The sequence below is a fragment of the Cyprinus carpio genome, chromosome A6 (assembly GCF_018340385.1).
Source record: "Cyprinus carpio isolate SPL01 chromosome A6, ASM1834038v1, whole genome shotgun sequence".
Classification (NCBI taxonomy): Eukaryota; Metazoa; Chordata; class Actinopteri; order Cypriniformes; family Cyprinidae; genus Cyprinus; species Cyprinus carpio.
This window is the reverse complement of record NC_056577.1, coordinates 32246861-32267417: the sequence shown is the minus strand read 5'-3', so window position 1 is coordinate 32267417 and position 20557 is coordinate 32246861. Positions and strand designations below refer to the sequence as shown.

Genomic DNA, 20557 nt, shown 5'->3' with positions numbered 1-20557 from the left:
TACAGATTAAAAACTATATTCTTAATCTGTATATATATATATATATCTATATATATATATATATATATATATATTCTAAGTATATATAAAAAATATATATAAAAATATAAACAAAATATTCTAAAATATATATTATAAAGTATTATAAATATTAAATGTTTGATACATAAATAATAAAATAATTAGATAAAATGTAAACTTTTATATTTTAAGAATATAATAATAAATATACAATTAATTTCTAATTAAAATAAATTATAAGAAATAAAAATACATATTTATTTAAAATATATACAATTATGTACATTATAAATTTGAGATAAATTTGAGGTTGACAGACAAGCAGTTTTGGACATTTTGCTTGTTCCCAATTCAAGTCAACAGTGAGTACTTTAATAGAAAACAGACACACTAATTCTACTGTTTTACTACTAAATAAAAATTCACAGTGCACACACAAATATTGTATGCCAGAGCTCAATTAAACTGATCTATTTGCATTGATAATCCTCAGTAATGACACTTCCCTTGACTTCATCTGCCATTTAAGATCTTGAGCTCATTGCAGTGCATTCTGGGATTGCCTCATCCACAAACTGTCTTATAAGGCCACGTAATTAGTTTGGAGCAGTCTTGGTGTCAGGAGCGGCGCTAGGACACCTGACAGTGCTGTCTATGTAGGGCAGAAGCGTGGTACTCACCGAGGGCATCTGGCTGGACAGCAGGTGTCCGTCCTGGGTGAGCATGTTGGACATCATGAGGGCGGGCAGCTCGGAGTACGAGTACGGGTTGATCAGGCCGTTGTGAGGGATGGAGTGACACAGGTAGCTGGACTCGGGGTCCATCAGGTGCAGCAGCGGCGGCTCGGGGTGATTCGGGGGGGTTATAGGAGGGATCTCGTAGTCCTCGTCTCCCCCTCCTCCTCCGTTCCCACTGCCCCCTCCCTGTCCGGAGTAATTCTGCTGCAGAGAAGAAAGAAAATTACTTACATTTTTTTTTTTTAAATTGCTGTGGTATTTTAGACATATACAGTGGTGTTACCATAGTATTTTAGATGTGTACCATAGTATTAATGTGGTACATTTGACATTTATATAGCACTATGATGGTCTTTTGCACATGTACCATGATATTGACATAGAAATTGCTTCCTGCCAAAATAAGCACCATCATTAAATAAAATAAAAAATAAAATAAAAATAAATAAATAAAACACAACTTAAATACAAAACACAAAATAAAAATAAAAATAAAAATAATACTTGTTTAAATACAATAAATAAAATAAAATACAAATTATGGTCAAATAAAAAAAAAGTAAATAAACACAACTTATGTTAATATAAAATAAATCAATAAAAATAATACTTATTTTTCAATAAAATAAAGTAAAAAATAATATTAAAGTTTTAAATACAAAAAAATTAATAATATGAAATAAAAATACAATATATGTTCAGATAAAATAATAAAATAAATTACAACATGTTTAAATTAAATAAAATAGTTAAATGCAATAAATGAAATAAAATATAAATTCTGTTCAAATGAAATAAATTAAAACTAAAATAACTTGCGTTAAAATAATAAAATAAAAAATAAAAACAACATAATCAAAACCCATTTGAAAACCCCTTCTGTATGTATGAGCAATAGTAGATGTGATGACTGCCTAATTACTTTGTGGAGAGAGGCATAAACACAATTATATAAATATTATGTAGTTAAACAAGTAAGAATCACTTTTTTTGGCAACTATCAGTTGGCAGCTTCTGATCTGGCTCTGGAATCATGGAAAGTTGCTGGAAATACGGCATTATCACAATCAACTTTTGGAAGCGCAGACCATGTTTTCATAGCGCTAAAGTTTGCGATTGGCTCTGGTGTTTTCTCCCGTTGCCACGGCGACTGTATCGATGCTAGTGCCTCTCATCAGCAGCATCAATCTAACTTTGGACCCGATGAAGGAAGTATGCAACGTTAAATTCAGGAAAAAGGAAAGAGAGAAAAAAAAAAAAAAAAAAAGAAAAATGCCCCGAGCGGAGAGATGAGAGGGGCGAGAGGAGAGGAGAGAGAGAGAGAGAGAGAGAGAGAGAGAGAGAGAGAGAGAGAGAGAGATTGCTGGGGTATTCAAGAGGGAATGAAAAGCAATTTTGTAGGAGGCGATCTGACTGGAGCCCCGTCCATAATGACTGAGTCAAATTAATCATCAGAAATAATATTCCGCTGTCAACCATTCAAGAGCTTTTTTAATAGAATTTTTATGATTCATGTCTGCCCGTATACATCAAACAGTCAGTTCTGCAACATTTCAGAAATCAATTCAATATCATCTTTGTGTTGCCTGTCATCTTCGCCTGGAGAACGGCCATTTATCTTGCAAACAAATACTTTTAGCAAATACTCGGCCGTGGAGAAGGAGAGAGAGACAAGGATTGTGGGACCTCAGATTTCACCTTGCCGCGGTACATTACTCAAATCACAAAGTTCTCCGAAATATATCACCCGTCTGAGTGTCTCCACAAGGATATAACGCTAAACGCTATTTTAAGAAAGAGACTGAACTCACTCAGAAGAACATTTTCATTGCTTAGAGATTGTTCTTTCATTGCTCATGAGATTTACGACCACTATGATGCTCTTAATGATCAACATGATGCTGTTAAACCTGTTTCACACACAGTCTCCTCCGTGTCTTCTGTCTCTGAGTGATAGTTTAGAGTTTTTTATCCAGTCAAAGCTCTTTTAGTGTAATTGTACAAATGTCCAGCTTCAGCTCGAGCTTCTCGTGTCAAATCTGGAATGATTTTTATCAAGTAATCGTCAGAATAACTGCAGTAATGCATATCGGTATCAGCCGATAAATGCTCAATTTTTCTGTTATCGGTATCGGCCCGATATGAAAATTTGGCCAATATCTTAAAGGTGATAAATAATGCATTATTTCCTTCACAAACACTTGACTTGATATGACTTGTTTGCATTATTTATGCATTATGTTATTTATTTGTAAGACTTTTTATGATGAAATTTGGTAATGGGAGAGTAAAACTATTTTTAAAATGTACACTGTTCAAACTAGGCTGCTTATGTTGAAGTGTTTGGGATGTGGCTTTTAATGATGAGACCTTTTTGTAATCAGACTCTCAAAAAGTATATAAAACTTTGGATATTAATTTATCGGCCAACATATCGGTTATCGGCTTTCAAATAAAAAAAATTATCGGTATCGGACAAAATTTTAATATCGGTGCATCCCTAGTAATATTTCCAGATGAACACTTACTGGACTGAAGCAGCTCATCAATCATTTTTTAGAGTCTCAAATCTGATCATCAGGATCTTTTGAGGAGCGTTTGTTTCTAGAAGCTGTTTGTCTAATGCTTATCTAAAAAAATAAAAATAAATTCTGGTATAAAATACAACAATACTGTTATGGTACAGGTCAAAAATACCATGGTATATTTCCAAAATACCACAGTAATACCATGGTACATGTCCAAAAGACTATGGTAGTACCACGTTAAATGCCCAAAATACCACAGTAATACAATGGTACAGGTATAAAATACCATGCTATACATGTATACTTCCAAAATACCATCATTATTCCATGGTACATGTCCGTAATACCACAGCAATACCATGGTATATGTCTAAAAAACCATGGTATACATCCAAATATTCCACAGTTATACCATTGCACATGTTCAAATCACCATGGTAACATCATGGTGTGGATTTAAATAGTAGTACCATGGTAAATGCCCAAAATACCACAGTAATACCATGATACAGGCCAGAAATACCTGGGGTCAGAAATTACAGGTCAGAATACCATGCTATACATGGTATACGTCTAAAATACCACAATAATACTATTATTTCATACTTCAGGCTTTACAGGGTTCATTTAGTTTATGTTTCATATAAGTATCAGAAGGTTCTCCAAACATTCCATTTTTGAGCACATCTGACTGAATATTTGTTCTCATTTTCGATTGAAGACACAACTGAGATATAAAAGATGAGCAGATATTCAGCGTAAGTTTGTGTTGATGGTCTCTCGGCATCCAGATCTCGCAGTAAACGTCCTGCGATGTGATTTGCTCGGACACGCGGTCGCGCTGGATATTAATCTTCCATATAGTTCTGCAGCCCTCTGAAGACAGATGTCTCTGTAGGCTCCGGGGCCTCCCCTGTTATTGTCCGCTCTAATGGATGTGAAAATGAACATTTCCTGAGATTCAATTTCCCTCATAATTGTTGGAAGGAAACTAAATTGTGTGTTGTAAACAGTGGGGCGAGCGGCTATTGTGTGAAGAGAGACTGTCATCGGGTCTCAGGAGTATTCTGCTCCGGCACGAATTACACATTCACCTCTTTAAAAGTGAGATGAGATGAAGCTCCGCAGATACGCTCCAGTGTCAGCAGATCACACACACACACACACACACACACACACACACACACACACACACACACACACACACAGATTAAAGCTGGAGAAATAAATAACACAACACTATGATATTTACTGTGCTAAACCTTTCAAAAACATACTGTGGTGGTACCATGAAACTCACGTACTTCATCATACTTTAAGGTCCATTTGCAAAAATACCATGGTGCTACCAAAATACACATCCATACCACAGTAATACCATGTTACACATCTAAAATACTACCGTAATACTATATAAATGTCCAAAATACCACATTAATACTATGGTACATATCTAAAATACCACTGTACATGTCCAAAATACTATGTCAATATCATGGCACACATCCAAAATACCATGTTAATACCATGGTACACATCCAAAATACCATTGTGGTACCATATAAATTTATACTATGGTACACATGTAAAATACTATGGTAATACCACTGTACACGTCCAAATACTATGTCAGTATCATGGTACACATCCAAAAGACCATCTTAGTGCCATATAAATGTCCAGTGTACCACAGTAATACTATGGTACACATCTAAAATACTATGTTAATACCACTGTATATGTCTAAAATACCACAGCAATTCCACAGTACACATAAAAAATACCATGGTAAATGTCTAAACTACCATAGTAATACCATGGTACACATGAAAAATACCATGGTAAATCTCCAAACTACCACAGTAATACCATGGTACACATAAAAATGCCATGGTAAATCTCCAAAGTACCACAGTAATACCATGGTATATATGGTGTAAGTCAAAAATACAACTATTAAACAGCAATACCATGTTAATACCATTACATGTGTATGGTAATACCATGGTAAATGTCCATAATACCATGGTATACATAGTATACGTTCAAATATGCACCATAATACCATGGTACACATATAAATTTCATGGTAATACCAATGTACATTTTCAAAACACAATGGTAACACCATGTCCGAAATAGTAGTACTATGGTAAATGCCCAAAATACCCCAGAAATACCATGGTACATGTCAGAAATTATGAATACCATGATATACATGGTATACGCCTAAAATACCACCATAACACCATGGTATATGTCCAAAATATCACATTAATAACACGGTACAGGTCAGGAATACCATGCTATACATAGTATATGTCCAAAATACCATAGTAATACTATGTCCTTAGTATCACAGTAGTGCCATGGTACTTGCAAAAAACACCACGGTAATGCCATGGTATACCTCCAAAATACCACGATAGTTCAACTGTACTCTCTGGAACTTTTTTTTGTAAGTCTACCACATTCGTGCACTTAAAAGAGTACCACATGGTATTACCATAATGCTTCAGGCATGGTACCGTGGTACATTTCTGTAGACTGTAAATGTGGAATCTGCTGTAATGTGTTGAGATCTGAGATCTCTCCATTAGCTGACTCATCACGCATGAAAGGCCGCGTTCATCAAATCCATCCACGTCATGCTGATTTTAAGGATAAATGCTAACAATAGATTCAGTGAGTGTTTTGTGGAGAAACCAGGAAGGGACGGGACGTTTGTCAAAAGTAGCAGAACGTCCTTGACGATAAAATGTAAATCTCAAGGTTGTGCCACGTCAAATGATTCGGAAAAATACACAATTCATCCGCTTCACTTCAGTACACGATTATATGTATTACACATTTAGAAGCTGCTCTTCAAAGCCTCATCACAAGGCAGTTGGTAATAAGACAAATGTTTTTTCTCCCTCTTTGTTTGACTTGTTTCTTTTTCCATTTTGCTGCTGCTCCTCAATCTCTCCGTCCAATTTTCAAGGATATTAGAACTCAATTTGGATGCAAGATGGCGTTTGCATTGAGTTTGAGGGTTTCAATTTGTAGCTTTCATTAACTGAAGAGGGGACGCCACTTTGAATGGAACGCTATCAAATTCCCGGGAATATTTACGACGTGCTGCTCTATGCTCGAAACATTTGGTAGTGGTTTGTCGAGGAGGCCGCTGGAAAGTCGACTCAAATGAACACACTTGTGCATGTGATCATATGCAAACGCGCACAAACCCAACGCCTTCTGTTTTCATAAACAGATGAACAGCTAGTTTGTGTAAATGATGGAATAATGAAAAGAGAAGAGAGTTTTTCTCATGTTGGGAAGGCGTCCAACTCTCTCTGGCAGCAATTTAAAGACATTGTATGCTGTTGGGCTGATTAGAAATCCAACCATATGAGCTCGCGAGCTTCAGTCTTAACACAACAGATGTCATTCAGACATAAATCTATTTCGATCTGGCTTATTAAGACCATTATTTCTACAACTACAGTTTTACATGTTCTGAAGCATATCTGCATGTGCAAAACTCAACGGCACGATGCTGTAGTTTATCTAGTTACTCCTTTGTTTTTTTTTCTTTTAACTGTTTTGCATGCATGAATGCTACGCATTTAAATCAGAATATACCGTAGTTGAAAGAAGCAAACTTCTCTCCTGGTGACAGTGATGGAGTGCTTTGAATGTTATATTAATATTCACATTTATTAAAACTAAAATAAGCTACACAGCCTCACCTGTTACGTAAAATAATACTTCTGAATTAGTAAAATGTCTGGGAGGAATACTTACTCAAGTGCAAATAATAAAACTCTGAAAGTTTCTTGTTTGCCGAGGCAAATGTAATGTGCTCGTGTGTTTAAAAGCATAATGACAGATTTTTCTAATAAGCATTTTTCTATAGACCTCCAGCGACATGCGGTGATGGATGCCTGAGCGATCTAACCTAAAACACATCCCCCACAAACCCAACAAATGACAGACAAAGAAAGACATTTATCTGATTTTCATTCAGTGTGTGTGTGTGTGTGTGTGTGTGGATGGGTGGGTTTATCAAAGACGATGTTTTTGGAGCGTCATCTGTTTTTATTTGGCTGACCGACAGCAGCACCATCATAAATTACTGAAGACCAGACACAGAGAGAAAGAGCGTCTGTGTGTGTGTGTGTGTGTTTGTTTGTTTGTGTGTGTGTGTGTGTGTGTGTGTGTGTGTGTGTGTGTGTGTGTGTGTGTGTGTGTGTGTGTGTGTGCGCAGTGACACAACTGCTCCCAGAAGTGAGACAAAATGACAAAACCTCCTCTTGGAGATACAGGTAAAAGTGAAAATCATTCATACCTGAACTAAATAATGACTTAATACATACAAATGTATTCATTAAAAGTTCAAAAATGCAAAATGTTCTTTAAGGGTTTACGTAGGGTTCAGCTTGTAATAGTTAGTAGTGTTTGCTTAGTCATGTATCCTAAAATATGATCTATCTTTTCACTTGAGACAGTAAGAAAGCATCCTTGTGACGCATGCTTTCTAATTCTAAAAATTCTAAATGTTCTTTAAGGGTTTTGGGTTATGATTGTTAGCAGTGTTTGCTTAGTTAGGCATCCCAAAAAGAATCATCTATAATTTGATTAAAAAAAAAAAAAAAATAGGGGGAAAAAGGGAATTAATAATGAATTTATAAATATGCATGCAATTTTAAATTCTAATAATGAAAAATATTCAGTAGGATTTAGGGTTTGCTTAGTCAAGTATCCTAATTTGTTTATTTATTTGTTTTTACATTTGAGACAAGAAGAAAACTCTCTAGTAAATAATGAATTGATAAATATAAATGCATGCAAAATTAATTTCTAAAAATGCAAAATGTTCTTTAAGGTTTTAGGGTTAAACTTGTAATAGATAGTAGAGTTTGCCAAGTGAAGTACGAAAGCAAGCAAGAAAGCAAATAAATGTATAAATAAATAATATCTAGACATTTTTCACTTGAAACAGGAAGAAACTGCCCTAGTGAATAAATGATGAATTAACAAATATAAATGCATGCAATTTTAATTCTAAAAATGCAAAATGTTCTTCAAGGGTTTACATAGGGTTAAGATTGTTATAGTTATCAGCGTTTACTTAGTCAAGTATCCCAAACAATCATCTATCAAGACTCTTTTCTCTTGAGACAGGGGGAAATGACCCTAGTAAACACTTAATTATTTATGAATTAATAAATATAATGCATGCATTTTTAATTCTAAAAATGCAAAATGCTTTTTAAAGGTTTTGGGATTAACTTGTGGTTAAGGGTTTAGTTTTTGTTCTTTATGGGTTTAGAGCTAAACTTGCCAAGTATTGCCAAAAAATAAAAATAAAAATAAAATTCACCCTAGTGAATTAATAAATATGAATGCATGCATTTCTAATTAAAATAACAGAATAGAAGTTTGTAATAACAGCGTTTGCCAAGTCTTTTCACTTGAGACAGAAAAAAAACACCCTAGTGGATTAATAATGAAGTAAGTAATATAAATGCATGCTTTACTTTAATATTTAAGTATCCCAAAAAATCTAGACTCTTTTCAGTTGAGACAGGAAGAAACTACAGTAGCACCCTGGCAACGTCCAGTCAATCATCCAGAGCACCCTAGCAACCAAACAGCAATAGGAAAACATATTTTGCATGGTTTGCCTTCAGAAAACTTAAACACCCAGTCATCACAAGCTTTATTTATATGTCTATATGTGCTCATTAAGACAGGCAGGTACAAACCAGCACCTTTTTCAACAGTGGATTGGATTATGGGCATCTGCAGCGAGAGATAATTAATAAATATCCGGCTAAATGAAACCTAATTGCAACAGTCACACACACACAGTCGTATTCAACCATAAATAAAGTGAATGTGCAGCCTACATACCATCTGCTCCAGTCTACATTATTCTGAGAGCATGTGGACGAGGCGAAACATTTAACCTTCAATGTGTTCACTCAAACACCATATGCTCAAGCGCCAATTTACAGTCTGAAATATCCAGAAATCTTTACATTCTCATCAGCCCAGTGCGACCCAAGTCGATTTTCTACAGTTTAATAGCACCTGAAGGAAACGTCTGGTAAAGAAAAGTAGAAGAAAAAAAACACTTTTTCTTTTGTATCTCGCTGTCGGCATTCTTCCATACGTATATGCATGAACACACACACCGTTCTCAACAATATCATATCAGATTACGGCAGACGGAAGAGTCGTGTTACTGCAACACAACAGCAGCATGTCACGGGAAACGTAGAGGGGAAAATAAAAATACTGCATGATGTTTTAAAAGTTATGTAACATCTTATGCATGTTATATAAGCAATAAGTGGTGTTGTCATGATGATTAGCATGTCTTATTTTCTGCCAGACGTGTGGATCAACAATCACCTTCAGAGTGAATGATTCAGTGTTTCAATTAAAAGTCTGCGGAAAGATGCAATTTGTACGACATACGCAGACAAATTCAAATTCAGATTTTGTTTATTGTTCTTATTCTTATAGTTAATATTACAATGTTGAAATCATTTGAAAGCAAGTAATGACTTCAATCATTTAATGAACTGTAACTTTTCAATAAAAGATTTTTCTTTTGAATTATGCACAATAAGACTGATAAGACTAAGGAAATACACTGGGGTCACTAATTTTTTTTATTTTTTTTTTATTTTTATTCTTATATCAAGGATGCATTAAATTGACAAGATCATAAATGTTACTTGAGAAGTAAATCAGCATATTAGAATGATTTCTGAAGGATCATGTGAGAAATGATGCTGAAAATTCAACTTTGATCACATGAATAAAATATGTTTTAACAAATATTTACGTAGAAAACAGATATTTTAAGTTGTAATAACATTTCACAATTTTACTGTATTTTTGATCCAATAAATGCAGCATTGGTGAGCAGAAGAGATTTTGAAATGACTCACCTATACCTGTAACTATATTAACAGTATTACAGTTAACCCTACGTTTTTAGCCTATTTTCCCACTTAAGTTCTCATCTTCCCGTCACGCTCCTCTCAAGTGGGACGTCAGTCTCATCGGATTGATTGATAACTTGTGTTTGCTCAACTTTGGTGTGATGTCATTTTTCATTAAATCTGAGACAGTTTTGTGAGGCGAAGCGTATAATGAGTCAACAGGACTGATCAATAAATGAAATCAGAAGCCATCAGGGACACTTAGTCATATCAAAAAATAAATAAATAAATAAATATAAATATATATATATATATATATATATATATATATATATATATATATATATATAATTTTCAATATCAAAACATATTGATATGATTCATATAACAGCTATAAATAGTAAGATGATTCACTCAACATGAAAGGGGAATGACACAGTCTCACTCTGTCATTGCACTCCAGTTGAACATTATGTGAATTCTGGGAAATTTGAGGTCATTATTACTGCACACTGGACTGGAAGAGAAACGCAACGTGAATGTTAGAGACAGAACGAGAGCGGAGGGGAATCAAACTAACGATGAACACTCAGGTCACAGACACAGACGTGAGACGAAGCTGCTGCGTGACGTGACATCAGGCAGATATTCACAGCAAATATCACTGAAATACAGACGTGGCGTGTTTTTAATAGTCTTACGGCACATAACTCCATATGATGTGTGACTGCTGCAGAAATTGTAAGGGACTATTAATTGCTAATTAAATCGGAAAAGACATTCAAGCTATTTTGCAAAATCTAGTGAGCTGACTACCTAGTATTATCATATACTACTGTAGTTATTGTTAATATTTTTTAGAATTTTAGATTTTAGTTAATTTTGTTGTGCTTTTATTTTTATTTTTTTTAAACTGTCTATATAGTTGTTATTATTATTATTATAAATCCATTTTATTTTTAATTTTTATTTACTTTAATATTTCAACTTAAACTTAACAAAAAACTAAACTAAAAGAAGTTTTAAGTTTTTTAATTTTTAAAAAAAAAGTTAATTTTTAATTTATTTCAAGTAAGATTCCTTTTCCCTACGGTTTAGTTAACGATAATAACCCTGTCTTAAGACAACATAGATAGATTTCAGTTAAAGTTTTAGTAATTTTGTTGTGCTTTTATTTTTTTTTATTTTTTTTTATCTGTCTATATAGTTATTATTACTATTATTATTATTCCATTTTATTTTATTTTTTTTAAATTTACTTTAATATTTCAACTTAAACTTAACAAAAAATTGAACTAAACTAAAATAAGTTTTAAGTTTTTTTACATTTTATTTTAGATAATTTTTCATTTATTTCAAGTAACAATTTTTTTTTTCTACGGTTTAGTTAACGATAATAACCATGTCTTAAGGCAACATATTTCAGTGTGACACCTGTTTGAGAAGGTAAGTAGCAACATTATGCTTCTAAGATTATGCTTATTTTGGTCAGCAACACATGTATACATTACAAAAAAAATCATGCAAAATGATGATTACAAAATATATACCACTGAACATTGAAAGTCTCAATAAAAATGGATAAATCACTTGGATAAACCAAGGATAAAAATGGATAAATCAAGTATGTTGCTTAGAGAGTAGCTGCCCTAAGTAGACAGCAGGTTTACACACAACTGTTGATACACACTAAGAATCTTACAAACACATTATCTTATAAATGTCAGCATCAATATGAAAGTTTTTACTAAATTCGCACCAAATAGATCAGCACTTAAATCATCAACAAAAAAATCTACAAAAAATATACCTAAAATAAATAACACATACATACACAAAAACACACAAAAAAACACACAAAAAAAACACATACGAAAACTCATCCTAGTCTCCTTCTCCTGTGCGTTTTGCTCATGCATGCAGACAGACAGCTTCACAACACACAAAACAACACTACTTTCATTTCTTTTCATTTAATGTCCTAATATGCTCATCAAAGCTCAACTGTTGAGTGCTTAACTGTCATCTTAACCACATTTCAGGTCAAGTCAGCAATCTCATGTACAAACATCACTTCATAAATGTCTTTTTGCAAAAACAAAATGTTTCTCAGTTCTCAGTAACGTCATCACATTATTGAAAGCTGCCAAACTTTTGAATGGTTCTGTATAAATAATTTACATACTGTGTGCTGATCTAAAATCATTAGATAACTTAATAAAATGCTTTTCAAACTCAAAATTCTTTTAATTTAGTTTAACAGCATTCTGTGCTGAACTTGACATTACATCTAAAAGGAAAAATGCAATGAAAAATCTCATGAAAAGACACTAAGATCTACGAGGTTTCATGAAATCCTTGAGGTTGCAAAGCATGTTTTCATTTTGCACAGAGAAAATGACACTACAGTGATGTTTCTTGAGTAGCTTGAGTTTGTTCTGTCTTACAAGACATGATATAATGATATACAGAAACCTAGTGGCAGAAAAGCACACAATGAAAGATGAGCAGCTGAGGAAATGTTTATCTCTCTGCTTTAAACATGAGCAATGCTGCGAGAGGTGATACACTTCTACTGTATATACACATGATATCAAGGATTCTTAAAGTCATAAAAAAGACTATAAACCATTGGCAACACAAGCGACTTGAATAAACACTCGCTGCATCTGTTAACAGTTCAGTGTCAGTGAAATATTCCAAACAGCCAAAGACTGATGGGGTGAATCTCATGAAAACACACGACTAGCTCATTATTCAGCCTCAATAATCAAAAGAAAGAAACAAGAAATCAAGACATGTAAACCTATGTTTAGTCTTTTTGCATCGCAATATTATTTCCATGATAGCTGAACACATTTTCCCCCAAAATATCATTAATGTAATGCATCCAGGTTACGTTTCAGTAAATGATGCCCATGATGCTCGGCAATAAATCTCATTAGATTTGTTTTGTTTTTATTTAAATCAGCTTGCAAAATGCATTTTCCTTTCAAATATAAACTTATATTGCATTACACTAATGAGAGTTTGAGGGTAAACGTCCCTAATTGTCATGAAAATAGTGGTAAGCAATGCAAAAAGCAATGCAGAATGCAAATACCAGAATGCAACTAATAAAACATATTGCATTGCACTAATGAGAGTTTGCGGGTAAATCTCCCTAATTGTCATGAAAACAATGGCAAGCAATGCAAAAAATCCTAATGGTCCTGAACCAGGCCTCATTGTCTTTATGCAAAATCTAAATTGCACGGTGGAAGCTGAGCCGCACATGTTGTTTTGGGTTTAATGAGATTCACCCGGTGATCAGAGACATTCAGGCCAGTTTGTGAGAGAATGTGAGTTTTGCTGTGGCATCAAATCTGGCCGTCCAGCGACCTCTCAGCTTTTGTTTTCTGACTGGCTCTCTGCTTGCTCAGCATCGACTATAGAAATATTTTGGCAGGCTCGCGCTTTGTTTTCATTTGACAAAAGATGTGTGTTGGTAGCGGGGCGAGGGGGCAGGGCGGACGGGCCGGCGCGCTCTCACTCTCGCTTGCTCCCTCGCTTTCTTTTCAATCTAAACAGCAGGAGGAAGTTGTAAATCATAGTAATGTACTCAGCTGTAATTCGGACCAGCAGGGAAAGCAGCGCACACACATGAACACACAACATACGCTGGGAGTTTACAGTCGGCACAGAGATGCATTAATCAGCGAAAACGAGTCTAAATGACATCAGATCCCCAATCACAGCAAATCACAGAAAACACACACCTCACTCATCATTGTATATTCATAAATATATTATAACTTATACATCGTAATAATGATTCTCCTTCGGGTGCTGTTTGGTCATTTTAGACTGAAATATTCTACATAGCTTTTTTTTTTTTTTAATTTTTGGAATGGTACGAAACTTGCCAATGGTTTTGGCACTTACTATGTAAACAATAGTCAAACTTGTACTCCTTGTGGTCAAAAATGTCTGCATTGGAAATGAATGGGAAGCGTGGACACATTTGGTACTGCACTCAAACTAAATCTTACCTAAAGGCTTTTTTTTTTTGCGATATCAACCTCAAATTTGGAACACAATGTGTTTAGATTTATGCCTTTGGTTTTCTCATGGTTTTAGAGTAAATCATGTTTTGAAAAAAATATATACCTTTGATATAACATTGACAAATTGTATTTTTTGTGCAGTTATCATGATAAACTTCTATAACTTTTTTTTTTTTTTTTCGTCAATAATCTGCCAAGCATCTTCTAATAAAAGAAACTAAACTCCAAAGCATTCAAGATTTACGTTTTTAAATTTTTCTTCAATTTCATTTTCAGGTCTATGCTCAGAAATGGTAATGAATGGATCATGACTTTTCCATAAATATAATTTAGCAGCATAAATACCCTAAAAATACAAAATATTAAATAAAACACATTATCGAACTAACATTTAGTACATTTATTTCATTGAAAATTCTATATTCTATATTCTGTATTCTATATTACATATTCCAGTATACTGTACTGACAGCACATGTGACACACTGTTGATTTCTACTGGAAATAAACACAGTAAAGTACAGTGATGCACTCACAATGTAAGTCTATGGGAAAAGACGACCCAGAAGTTTTAAAAACAGAATTGTGAATCTAGTTTTTAATAAGATTTTATATTATTACATTACTCGATTATTAAAAATGTGTGTTATTTGTGCACTGATGTTGTCTAAATCATTCCTTTAGCAATACGACTTTGTTTTGCACAGATGAACTTTTAGTTATGCATGTAAACAGTACTTTATGTCCCTTTCTGGTATCCTTGCACATATCATGTGAAAGTGAACAGATTCATCATGACGGAGGTTCTATAGATCATAACTTGTGCATCGTGCAATGTCCTTCCTCTTAGACTTAATGGATAAATGGAAAATAAATGGATTTAAAAATACTTAACAACATAACTAACGTTATAAGTTAAAGGAAAATAATAATAAATAATACTGTAAAATAATAATAAAATAAATAAAAGATAAAATATCTGCTATAGCATATTATGTTCTCTGATTTTTAGGACAAAAATATGTCTTAAAACTTTTTTATTGTTAACTAAAACTACAGCTAAAATCATTTAGTTTCAACTGAAATATTAAAATAACTATATATATATATATATATATATATATATATATATATATATATATATATATATATATATATATATATATATATATACACACACATACTTTTTTTTATTAATGTTTATATTTTTTTTATCTTTGATCTTTTTAATCTATCTATATATACACATTAAAAATGTATAAAAAAAAATACTAATACTTTTAACCAAACTTTAAAAAAAAAAAATACATTCAAAATATTAACAAAATCTATAACAGTATACTAATGATACTAAAATAACCATGACCTGCATGGCAGATAAAACAGGATTAGTTAGTCCTTTAGTAAACCTCTACAGTTTTCTAGTTAGTGATAATCTGAAAATGAATCTTGGCCCTGACAGTTGAGTTTGGATCAGTGCATGTAAACTTTCTCAGTTCTGGATCTGGATCATCTTGACGAAGCCCTCTTCACCCTCCAGCAGCAGAATCTCTCTCTTCTGACGTCTCAGATCCGCAGCCAAACGCTCCTCTGGAAGAGCTTCCTCTGTCGTTCCTCTCACATGCCCGCTTTCTCTAATCACAGGCCTACTTGGCAACCAAAGCTCGGGAAGCAATCAATAAAACCTTGTTACTCTAATTGTGAGATTATAATCTTGACCGCGACGTCTTCTGCATACTCAAACGCCGAGTCCATTAGAGACGTTTCCCAGCTACTTTCTTCAGCCAAGAATGCAAATGCAAAGACTAACATTTACGCCGCGCTATCACATCCAGATGAACTTCAGCTGATAAAGCAGGAGTAAATTGACACAGTGGTGGAGGACGGTTTAGCATGCTAATCAGAAGCTGTGTTTTCAGAACGAGATCATGTTTAAAGGCATAGTTTAAATAGAAATCTGTCGTTATTTACTCTCATGTCATTCCAAACATGAGATGCAAAACAATATATGCAAGTGGCATGCATATATAGTCTCACCAAAGCTCCATTTATTTGCTGGATTTATTTAAAAACACTGTAAAAGCAGTAAAAATTTTGAAATATTATTACAATTTAAAATATCTGTTTTCTATGTAAATATCTGTTAAAGTGTAATTTATTGCTATTATTTTCAGCATCATTACTCCAGTCTTCAGTGTCACATGATCCTTCAGAAATCATTCTAATATGACGATTTGCTGCTCAACAAACATTTCTGATTATTATCAATGTTGAAAACAGTTCATATTTTTGTGGAATCCGTGATGCATTTTATTTGACATGAACAGAAAGTTCAAAAGTGACGCAATTATTTGAAATAGGAATCTTCCGTAACATTATAAATGTCTTTCCTGTCACTTATGATTAATTTAATGCATCCTTGATGAATAAGAACATTAATTTCATTAAAAAAATAAACGATTATAAAATATATCAGCATACATGTTTGACAGTTAACATGTGCATTTTGGCTGAAATGTTCCTTCGCTCTTCCTCTTGCATCGGAATTCGTCGTGAGGAAGCGATGGAAATTCCCCGCATTGATGTTTTCTCTTTGTAATCGATTCTCTGTCTGTATCTGTCTGTCTCTCTCATTGTCAGCTCTCTCCTGTCTCTCTCTCTCTCTCTCTTGTTGAGGCTGCTATCGATCGCCCGAGTCGGCTGGAGGTCAACCCTCGGCGGACTCCACACTCTTTTGTTGGCGGCGGTTACCGTGGCGATCCTCCCTGACCCTGAACACACAGAGGGCTCGTTAGGGGCCAAGTGGAGACGATCTCTCCCCTACAATCAGATGAGGTCAGAGGTCGCAGGAGGACAGCTCGGTCGACGTGAATGTGAAGACTCCTGGGAAGCACGCGGCGCCTGATCTGAGACCCAACGAGTGTGTGATGGACCGCCATCAGAACCGTTTCCATGGCATTCATCTTCAATGGAAGCTTTTCAGATGGAATCAGTTTCAAAGTAGCAACAAATGAAAAAAGATCAAACAGCCAGAATGTCCAGCCTCTCCTACATGTACAGTGCGCACATGTTGAATTATGAATTATATTATCTGATCAATGTACAAAAAATCCTGATGATCATATTCTCCAGCATGCTTCAATAGCATGCTTGATTAGTTACATAGAAACAATGCAGAATTGTTTAATATTTAATATACTTACATATACATTATAATGTTAATTATATACCACATATATACCTTACAATGTTAATATTTCTATAATAGTTATATATTTTCAAAACCCTATATCTGTTAATTATTTATTAAAGTATATATTTTACTTATATAACCTTAGTGTTTATATTTTATATAATATGGATTTTAGATAAAATGTTTTTCCTTACATTTGATTGGTTACATAAAAATAATGCAAAATCTTTTTAATATTTAATATTTATCATTAATTGCATACAGTTTAACTTGCTTTTATTTCTATAATATTAATATTTCTCAAAATTCTAAAACTTTGTATTTTAGGTTTGCATTAATTAATTTATTTACATTTGATTGCACAAGTCACGGTGCACATCTTATAATATTTCTATAATATAAAAATTTCTTAAAATATTAAAACGTTGTTTGTTTTTTAGGTATGAACTTATTTATTTACTTTTGTTTAGTCAAATAAATAATGCAGAATATTTTATTATTTAATATTCATAATTTATAATTTATATTTATACTTAAAAAAACCTTACAATATTAATATTTCTATAATATTTTTTATTTCTCAAAATCCTAAAAAATACATATATTTTTATAAGTATAAATGCACTTATTTAATTTTATTTGATTAGTCACATGGAAATGATGCCATTCTAATTTCTAGAATATATATTTATACTTATAAAATCTTAAAATATTGATATTATATTTATACTTCTTAAAATCCTTGAAGTTTGGTTGCAGAGTCTGCTACTTATTTATTTTATATCCGAATGTTTCTTCTTTAATTTCAGATTCAAATTAAACCATTTTAATATAATAATATAATCATTAAACAATAACACATTAGTATAATAATAAAACTACCAAATGTGGAGTTTCCTTTTTTTGCATATGCAAGTTAATTATTTCAATCTTGTCAAGTTGAGCTTTTCGTAATTATTTCTCTTACTGAATGTCCCTGTCATTTAAAGAACCAAAAAAGGAAAGACAAAATGAAATGACTCTTAATGCCAAAGCAACAGAGATCCGAGGAGAAGGACACACTGTTTCTGTTAATAAAGCAGAAAGACTAGTTAAGAGTGTTTGTCTGGCTTTGGTCAGTCGCTGTGTGTGTGTGTGCGTGCGTTTGTGTGTGTGTGTGTGTGTGTGTGTGTGTGTGTGTGTGTGTGTGTGTGTGTGTGTGTGTGTGTGTGTGTGATGTCTGAACGGCCTGAACCTGGTCAAGCGGAGGAGATACGCAGACAGATGTCAAATATGAGTCTCAGAGTAAACAAACCCAGACAAAAGGAGCGAGAAAGCGAGAGTAGAGGACGCTTCTCAGATCTTGTAGTTTAATCTTCCATAAGAACTGTGACTGAATGATATATCCAATATATGCACAACACATTCATGATTAAGCCATTAATATTCATGAGGAGCACGTCATTAGACAAGTCTGACGATTGTTCCTCGTCTCATGAGCACATCCAGATCATGCATTTCAGATCAAGACACTCTAAACACGACTGAACAAAAAATAGTTTCCATGTTATTTCATTGAAACGAACAGAACGCTGTAAATCCAGGCTTGAGGGTCTGAATCTTACCTGACTCGGGGAGAGGAACTCTTGGTTGTTCTCACTCATGTACATGTTGTCACCATCAAACTGTGGGCACACAGAGAGAAGAAGAATAAAGTTTGATTGGTCAGACAGCCGAGATAAAGGAAGATGATTTGCATATCAGACAGAACGTGGAAAAAAGGGAAAGAACAATTCCATCAAAACCGTCAAAGAGTGAAAGAGACTGATCTGCTCCAAACTCTAGTGTGCAACTTGTCTAGACAACATTTTAGTGCATGTTCTTTTTTAAAAATCCATCTTTTATACTGAATACTGAATAATGCTTAAACTTTAAATTGGAGCTTAAATATAAATGCTGCCTTTATAGGAAGGCAAATTGGCCACCATATTGGATTTTGACCATGTAAACATTAATAATATTGGCCATGGATATTGGTTATGAGCCATTGTAGAGTTATAATATTGACCATCACATCAGCTGTCAGCTTTCACATAAAATATTTCATTATATAATTTCACAAAAATCTTAAGAAACACACGTTTGCATTGCACATTTGATATTTTGACATTATAGATATAGTATATATTTATTCCAAATCAGTAATATATATCAGTAATATTGTCTATAATATTTCTAATATTTGTTTCTCAGAATATTAAAGTTTATTTATACTGATTATATTGTTTGATCAGTCATAGAAACAATTCAAAACCATGTTTAATATTTATCACACTTAGATTAACTGGTTTTATTCAGATAAAAAATAGCATTTATCATCATTGAATCAACTTAAATATGTTATAATATTAAAATATATATATTTTTTAAAGGTTAAGTAAGGTAAAAAAAATTGCTCTTTATGCTAGCAATTGCAGGTCATCACTTTTTAGAGTGCATTTATATTTATACTTACATAAACATTAAAATATTGATATTTCTCAAAATCTGTTTCGAATTCATTTAATTGCATTGATAATCTAATTAATAATGCATTGCACGACTGCATCATGTTAAAAGTTACATTATCTTAGCAGAGTGCAAAGTCAAACTCTACTGGAATCGAATCTTTTCTATGCTTCATCTGCTGAAATTTAATTTGCAAACAACTTTTGCTACTGACAGACTGAACAGGTGACAACAAGACAGAAAAACATCCTGGGCCTGAAATGATGGGACGGTGTGAAAGGAAGGATATGACGGCTCGAAAGAGAGAATTTGAAAACCGACCACAATTGCCCTGCAGTGCATTTCCTCGGACTGAATGCTTGAGAACAAACACGTCACTCCTGCCTTCACGACTCTGAGCTAAATTACTCAGAACCTTAGTTTTAACTGCGAAGGATGCAAGAGCAGGACGAGCGCAGACACCAAACACTGTATAGAGCGTCTCTCTTATGAGCTCTGACAGCTGTCAAATATAAAAGAAGAGACGGAAACATACAGCTGCAAACAATTCATTAACAAATCCTGATGTGCAATATAAAAACACACGTTTGAAGGCTAATCTGAG

The 20557-nt window shown here is 33.5% G+C and overlaps 1 protein-coding gene across 1 annotated transcript in view; it reads right to left on the bottom strand.

Moving 5' to 3' along the window:
- The window catches only part of LOC109052381 (TOX high mobility group box family member 2), a 126583-nt gene that overhangs the window by 45474 nt on the left and 60552 nt on the right, over positions 1-20557 (bottom strand). Inside the window, exons 3-4 of the mRNA XM_042759068.1 lie at positions 19071-19130; positions 702-959 (exon numbers count right to left, since the gene is read on the bottom strand). Coding sequence (XP_042615002.1) covers positions 702-959; positions 19071-19130 — 318 coding nt within the window. The remainder of the gene's footprint in view (positions 1-701; positions 960-19070; positions 19131-20557) is intronic.